This window comes from Lolium rigidum, chromosome 4 (genome assembly GCF_022539505.1).
Source record: "Lolium rigidum isolate FL_2022 chromosome 4, APGP_CSIRO_Lrig_0.1, whole genome shotgun sequence".
Taxonomy (NCBI): Eukaryota; Viridiplantae; Streptophyta; class Magnoliopsida; order Poales; family Poaceae; genus Lolium; species Lolium rigidum.
Genome location: NC_061511.1, coordinates 77,400,780 through 77,408,158, shown reverse-complemented (window position 1 = coordinate 77,408,158; position 7,379 = coordinate 77,400,780). Strand labels below are relative to the sequence as shown.

Here is a 7,379-nt window from a genome sequence, read left to right as displayed (position 1 = left end):
AATTGTGTTGGACATATGTGAAATATCAGCGCAAACTGCGGCCCAACTCGAAAGTGTGAGTAAAACCCATGGCCACGAGCGCGGCCCCACTTGCCAGAGCGCCAGCGGCTGACACGTAATTAAACCCCGACGACCGGTAGGCCGGTGACCGCACCCACCTATAACCTCCTCCGCCTCCTACTCTCGCCGCAGACAAACACACAAAGCCGCCGCTTCTGCGTCACCGGAGAGCCAAACGACAAACCCGCCCGCGCCACCAACTCCTCTCTCCCTCCCCACCGCACGCCGCCGCCGGCCGTCCGGCCATGTCGGTCGAGACGGAGCGGAGCTCCACGGAGTCCTCCGCCGCCTCGGGGCTCGACTTCGAGGACACCGCGCTCACCCTGCGCCTCCCGGGCTCCGACCCCGACCGCAAGCGCGCATCCACCTCCGACCCCGACTGCCCCTCCCCCACCGCCGCCGCCGCCGACTCGCCGCCTTCACCCAAGTAACCTCCCGCCCGACACTCCTCTCCTCTCCCGCTCCGTCAGAAATTCCCCTTGCTCGTTTTCAGGAGCTGACACGACACGGTTGGTCTCTCGCGCGCTGTGCAGGGCGCAGGTGGTGGGCTGGCCGCCGGTGCGCGCCTTCCGGAAGAACGCGCTCGCCGCCTCGGCCTCCGCCAGGACCAAGTTCGTCAAGGTGGCCGTCGACGGCGCGCCCTACCTGCGCAAGGTCGACCTCGCCGCCTTCGCGGGCTACACGACAAGCTCTGCTGCAGCATACGACCAGCTCCTCGCCGCGCTGCAGGACAAGTTCATCTCACACTTCACCGTCCGTAAGTGCACGCACCCACGCCTCGACGCCATGCCCTGCTGCGCTGCTAGCGCGCTGCAGTACGTGCTGCTTCTGTTTGTGATCGGATTTAGCGGTGAATGATGCAGGCAAGCTCGGGAACGAGGAGATGAAACTCGTCGACGCAGTGACCGGCACGGAGTATGTGCCCACGTACGAAGACAAGGACGGAGACTGGATGCTCGTCGGAGACGTGCCATGGAGGTCAGTTCTCTGTCACCTCTCTGCTTTTCTACGTGTTAAATCCTCTCACCAACGTTCCTGTTGGTTAAGTTCATGTAGACATGTAGTCAGTTTTTTTAGAACAAGTTCTTACAGACAGCAACTAGGATCTTGGGTTGGTTCTATACTTGATTAGTAGCTGATATACCATGTCAGATTCAGAAATTGGAGGCTTTGGCTGTCCTATGCTGTTAGTTCCAGTTTTTTTTTTTTTTTTTTTTGACGTTTCACCCGGGAGAGCCAAAAAGCCCTCGCTTGAAAAGTTCCAGTTTATCTTTGCTTGAGAAATGATTAATTTTATTATCTGAGTATAATGAATACTTCAGCTGATAGTACTATGTCGAATTGGGATCTGTTGATTACTGTGTCACAAAATGGAAAATTCCTTGCACAGCACCAAGGAGGCAATGTTTAAAATAGCCGGCTACAGGATATAGCCGCGGTCTCCCAAAACAGCTATAGCCCAGCTATAGCCTGGCTATAGCCGGCTATTTAAGGACTTTGACACCTTTAGCGGGCTAATGAAGTTAGCCGCACCATGCGCGAAAGGCTATAGCGGGCTATAGCTCGGCTATAGCCGGCTATTTTAAACTATGCCAAGGAGTAACGAGATTGCGTGTGGTTTTTGCTGCTGTGAGTGTGAGTTGTTCCTGTTGGCTTAACAATTGGGTATTGTGTGTTCCTCTCTTTAGCTTCGGATCCATGAAAATTGTTCTTAGTTATCCTGTATTTTGTGTGATCTGAGGAGAAACTTAGGAGATAAAATGATTAGGGGCGGACGGTGCTCACAATTTCTATTCAACGTTAGTGAATTCAACCGTTCCATTTCTCTGAGGGCACTGATTCACTGTTTAAAATTGCAACTTATATTTGTATCTGACAGCCACTTCCTCAATCACAGAAGATAGAACAATTATGCTGATTGTGAAATTTCAGTTGAATCAACTTAGCCAAATGGGACAGATAATTGGAATTGTGCAAATCGCCTCAAGTTTTGGCCTCATTCTTCCTTCCAGAATGTTGTGTCTAGTCTGTACTCTGTAGCTCACCTGTAGCTTTGTAGGAGTGCATTCTTTAATTCATTTTCGGCTATGTAAGGTTCAACAAATTTCCTGTTCAGTAAGAAACTGACAAGTTTATATCCTTGATCTATTTGTCTGTCTCTACACAATTATTAGATAACCATGGGCCAAAACATAAAAGCATTAAGTTGTATATGGTAACATGGCTTGCTTATTCTTGTCTTGACGTTTTGAGTTAACGCTAAACCCTATTTCCTTTTGAAGACATTTTTAAATTGTTTGGGGCAATCTGGATATGGGGTTTCAGCTTTCGCTTCCATAACATCTTACTCAAAAGATAAATTCCTATCACATTATTGCTTGAATATGTTCCTAGAGCTGTAGGGGATCTGATTCCCGTCTAGGAGTCAGTAACTTAAAGGAACTATATGTTCCGTTAACTTCCTTTAAATGTTTGACTCGAATATGGTGCTGACGTCCTATTATTTACCTGCAGAATGTTTGTGGAGACCTGCCAGCGTATTCGTCTCATGAAAAGCTCCGAGGCTGTCAATCTAGGTACCGCAGAACTCAGAGTTCTCTGAACGTTGTGTTTTCAGACTAGTGAAACTTATTTCTCGCTCTAGCGCAATATCACATTTCTAAATCTGACTTCCCCTTCTCCCTGCAGCACCAAGAGCAGCTCGGTGAGACGGTATCCTTGCTCCTTTAGCACAAACCGCATCATATGAAGAAATGTCTTTGCTCGCTGAGGTTCTTCCGTAAAGTCCGAGAGAGAAATGTGTACAGCCATCTCTGCTTTTTGTTCCAGCATCCCATTGAGTTCTGGAAGTGCCGTAGCTTGTAATTCCATTTTCCAGTCAGTAGTATCTATATCTAAGATGGGAGAGGTTATGATGCTTCTGAAATATACCTACAGTTCGTTCTTGATAAATAAGACTTACCGAACCTGTTCTTCCGAGCTGCTTGCTACTGGAGTATTGGCCTTCTGTAACGTTATGCTAGTGTGGCACCTGGTGCAGTCATGTTGACTGTCAGTTTTGCTATAAGTTTGTGTTTGAATGCATTGTTGTGTACAATATGCTTGCGGTTCTTGCTTTTGCTGCTGCATCGATGTATTGCATGTCTAGTTCAGATACATCATCTGTTAACATGGTCTAGCAATGAAACCACAGCTTTTCATCAAGGTTTTGTTTTGAGTGTTTTACTAACAAGAGAGCTGAGTAAACCTGTACCTCTCAAATGGTTGCCAAGGAGGCATTTGTTGTTAAATTGGTGTCCATCGAGTTAGGATCCCTGATAGCCCTGGCTCGGATAATTTCGGGTGTTTTCTGGCTTTGGACATTTTTTGTGCCTTGAAACACCTGCTATCCATCATCGTGACCCTCGTCCTTTCAGCATTCTTCAGGTGGATCTATGGCGTATGGTTCTGCCCGCCCTGGGGGTTCAAATGTGCGCCACTAGTGTAGCCCTTCCTTTGACGGAGAGGGCGAACGGAGCTGCAGAGCACGCGACCGGCGCTCTTCATCGTCGAGAACCGCGCCATCGTGGAGGAGGATTCGTAGCATAAAACAAAAAAAAAAATCTATCTTAACGTAAACCCTGATTGCTCAAGATCTATCTGCTAGTAATGATGTAACGGGAAAGTTTCGGTGACATACCCTTGTAGACCGAAAGTGGTGAGCGTTCCTCTAGAGTGTTGATGTTGTAGTTGAACACGACGTCGACCTCAGGGTCGAGTAGAAGTTCTCGTACGGCGTCGAGTGCCGTATCTCCAGCACCTCGTAATTTTCACACACGTACGGTGCACAACGACTCTCCCGGCTCTGTTCCAGTAGAGTTGAGGAAGTTGATCTTCTGGATCTAGACCTCAACAACGCTCCTACGTACTGGGTAGGGTTGTCTCCCTCCCCGTGCAGTTCTTCGGGTAACCGCGAGGAGAGAAAAACTAGAGGGAAAGATTTTTTCTATTTAATTGTGTATTTTTATCCTTCCAATTAGCCACTATATATAGGGGCAAGGGGGGGGGGGGTAGGGGCACTTGGCTTGAAAAGGTGGGACAAAAGAAGGGGGGAGGTGGCACACCGGCCGGCCCCCTCATGGGCCGCGCCCCCTCCACCCATCCGGCCCACCTTGGCCCATGGGGTGGTCGGCCACCCTTCCCTCATGGGCCCCCGTTCCCTATGGGGCCCATTTAGGGTGGAGAGCATTTTTATTTAATTAAATAAATTTTTTAAATTAATAAAATATATTTTAATATATTAACTTATTTAATTAACATATTAAACATATTATTTAATAGCCAATAATCAGAGACACCTCCCGAATCATTCCAAACACCTTCGGATACTCCCGGAACCCTTTCCGGTATTCTCTCAATTTGTAGGTGAATCCAAAACTATATTCTATTTCGTTGAACCTTAAGCGTGTTACCCTACGGTAAGAGAATACGCATACATGACCGATACAGTTCTCCGGTCAATGATCATCAGGGTGTTCCGGAGAACAATAACGACCCCCCGTGCATTCTACGAAGATATGATCGTCGTTTGAACCTCTACGCCATGTCATATTCCCTCTATTATTTCGATACTAGCACTTGCCCGATTTATGATAATCGGTATCGTCATACCTAGTTCGATCTTGTTACTGACAAGGCTATCTAAATCTCACCGTGTGATTCCATCCTAAAATTTCGGTTTATCAAGATAGTAGCCATCATAGAAATCACTTACATTCGCGAAAATTTGATCCTAAATCGGTATTTGCGCAAGAGGCTATATAGGGCGGTACCCTTTATTGAAATAGGCTTTTGGCAAGTTTTACAAATATAAAGTAACCACACCATAAATGAGTTCAGATGCAGAAAAATGGTGTGGCAACAAAACAATCATGTCCAACAAGAAAGAAAAAAGTGGTACTACTCTAGGAAGAGGAGGATGTCAAAAAGAAGTTGAAGCAGAGAGCTAGGAGACCGTAATCGATGCGCCCTCCGAACAGGCTAAGGTACCCTTAACCCAACCTAGTCTTTGCCCTCCGCAAAGGCAACCGATGCACCCTCCGAACAAGCTAGGAAACCCTTAACCGAACGTAGTCTTTGCGCTCCTGAGAGGCAACCGATCCTCACCATACATGCCAATGATTTAACATTAGTTTTAGTCAATCCGTTATTGACATGCATTATTGAGCTTGAGCTGGACACGGACAATGGATTATAGGTATGGGTTTGAAATTTAAACGACAGAGGGGGTATCGACTATCGAGTGAGCTTGAGTGGAACCGAAAAATGAGATCTGAGAGTTCCGCCTCCGTCGCCTCCTCTCGGCGGGCCTAGCCCCGCCGGCGTCGGCTCCCCTCTCCTGCCCCTGGGTGCCATGGCGGACACCCTCTCCTGCTGGCAGGCAGTCTTCTGGCTGCGTCCGAGGCCTTCCAACGGTAATGCTGATCGAGGTATTGGTTTTCTATACCTCAGATCTGAGGTTCGTCATCTTGTTCTTCTCTCGTCTCAGGGAAAGGTGATTGGTGGTCGTGATCTTGCTGATCGAGAAGCCATTGGTCCTGGTATGGAGGTAGATCTCCCTGGTTTCCGTGTGCATGTTGGTTATCGACGTGGTTTGCCGCCTTCTTGTCAACTACCTCAACCATCAGGGATCCCATCGGAGGTGATTAATCAGAAGGTTTCTGCACTTCGTTTTGATTCATCCCCAGGGCTTGATATTCAGAGGCAGATCTGGAGGCTCTTCCATTGCCCGAGCTTGCGTTCTCTTTGGATCATTGCAATCGGAATTCGGTTAGTGGCTTCTTTTGGCAGGGCTTCATTCAGATTAGATCCAGATTCAGTTAGTGCAGCTCTTAGTGCATGTCTGGGCGGTATTGCCAAGGACTTCCAGGTGATTTTTCTCAGAGATCGTACTTTTCGTTTCTCTGTTTGCTCTAGAAATGTGGGTTTCTTTGTGAATCAGCTGCGTTCATTCAGTTGCAAAGATTTAAGGTTTTTTTCCTGCTCTAGGGCAATGGCGGACCAAATGCTTTTCGTGAATTTCGTCTTTGGCAGCAAGATGAAGCTCATAGTTGGACCACAGTTAAATCAAAACCATCATCTTTTGCTGATGCTGTCAAAGGACCTTTAACAGGTGCTAATCTTACTGCTGTTGGACCAACAGTTACAGATTTTCCAGGATCACATCTTCTATCAAGATTTTCTTTCGTTGTTGATTTTAATTCAGTGCTAAGGCTTCTCCTTGAAGATCTTGTGAATGCTGGATACTCAACAGAGGATATTTTGCTGCATTTTCGCAATCATTGTGCAGGGATTTCCCTGGACAGCCCCTGGATCATCTCTCTTCAGCGGACCTTGCAGCTGTTTCTGATTTGGCAAACCTGAAGTTATTCAGTTCTGATCTGACCAACTTTTTTAAGATGCTGCTTAAGAGTTACCCTGTCAAGGATGGCCCGAAGATCACGGTGAAGGAGGTTTTTTCTCGTCTGCATTCTGATCTCCGTAACTTGGGCGGGAATTCAAATGCTGCTGCTAGGCCGAGAAAGACGGTGTCGACACCTGTTCGACCAGGCCGGCCCATCAACGGCCCAAGGTGCAGTCGCTGCCTTTCACTGAATCACGCAAGGATTAATTGTCTTAATAATATCAAGTGCTTTTTCTGTGAATCTTTTGGCCACATTAAAGCAAATTGCTTTCCTTCCTTTTTGGAAAAGATCCTCCAGTTCAACAACGGAAAGTCTGGGTTCCAAAGAAACAAACTCCACCTTTTTTTGGAAAAAGATATATCTCCTTCCGTGGATAAGCAAGGTCATTGTGTTGGTCTCGCCGGGTCGTCTGACCGTCGTCTGTTCGATGGGAATCCAACGGCTCAGGATCAGCTGTCCACGCTGATAGGTCTTTTCATCACTTAAATCTAGACCTCAGTCTTTATTCCTCCCGTCAGAAAACCGCGGTCGTTTCACCTCCTCTGTCCTATCAACCTCTGCAAACCCCAGAATACTGTAGCACCGCCCCGTCCGCCTCGCCGGTGGAGCTCCTCGCGGCGATGGCCAACTTTCCAGTTGATTCGATGCCGTATATCCCAGGACAGTACGAGCTGATTCAAGTGGCGCATCATCCCCAACAATGCAGGTATCATGTCACAGATGGGATTAGGGCGAAGCATGAGGACATCGCCATTGCTACTGTCACTCCGCCGCCAGGTGATGCTATCCCCTTTGGTCTTGTCCGCAATATGCTGCGCAATCTGATAGAGATAGAGTATGGCTTCACCTTGGAGATTATTCAGCGCTGCCCTATTG

General features: G+C 47.7%; 1 protein-coding gene across 1 annotated transcript; it reads left to right on the top strand.

Annotated features, from left to right (window-relative positions):
• The first annotated feature begins 202 nt into the window (after positions 1-202).
• On the top strand, positions 203-3,144 carry LOC124708040 (auxin-responsive protein IAA15-like). The gene is made up of 5 exons (XM_047239731.1): positions 203-487; positions 594-817; positions 924-1,038; positions 2,575-2,636; positions 2,749-3,144. The coding sequence occupies exons 1-5, from the start codon at positions 306-308 to the stop codon at positions 2,766-2,768; spliced, it is 603 nt and encodes a 200-aa protein (XP_047095687.1). The 5' UTR covers positions 203-305; the 3' UTR covers positions 2,769-3,144.
• The last annotated feature ends 4,235 nt before the right edge of the window (positions 3,145-7,379 follow it).

What these genes read in the sequence shown, in the direction of transcription:
- LOC124708040 (XM_047239731.1), top strand. Translation starts at nt 306, where the DNA reads ATGTCGGTCGAGACGGAGCGGAGCTCCACGGAGTCCTCCGCCGCCTCG. An exon ending in GACTCGCCGCCTTCACCCAA is followed by an intron (nt 488 to 593) that starts GTAACCTCCCGC and finishes CGCGCTGTGCAG; the next exon opens with GGCGCAGGTGGTGGGCTGGC. An exon ending in GTCGGAGACGTGCCATGGAG is followed by an intron (nt 1,039 to 2,574) that starts GTCAGTTCTCTG and finishes ATTTACCTGCAG; the next exon opens with AATGTTTGTGGAGACCTGCC.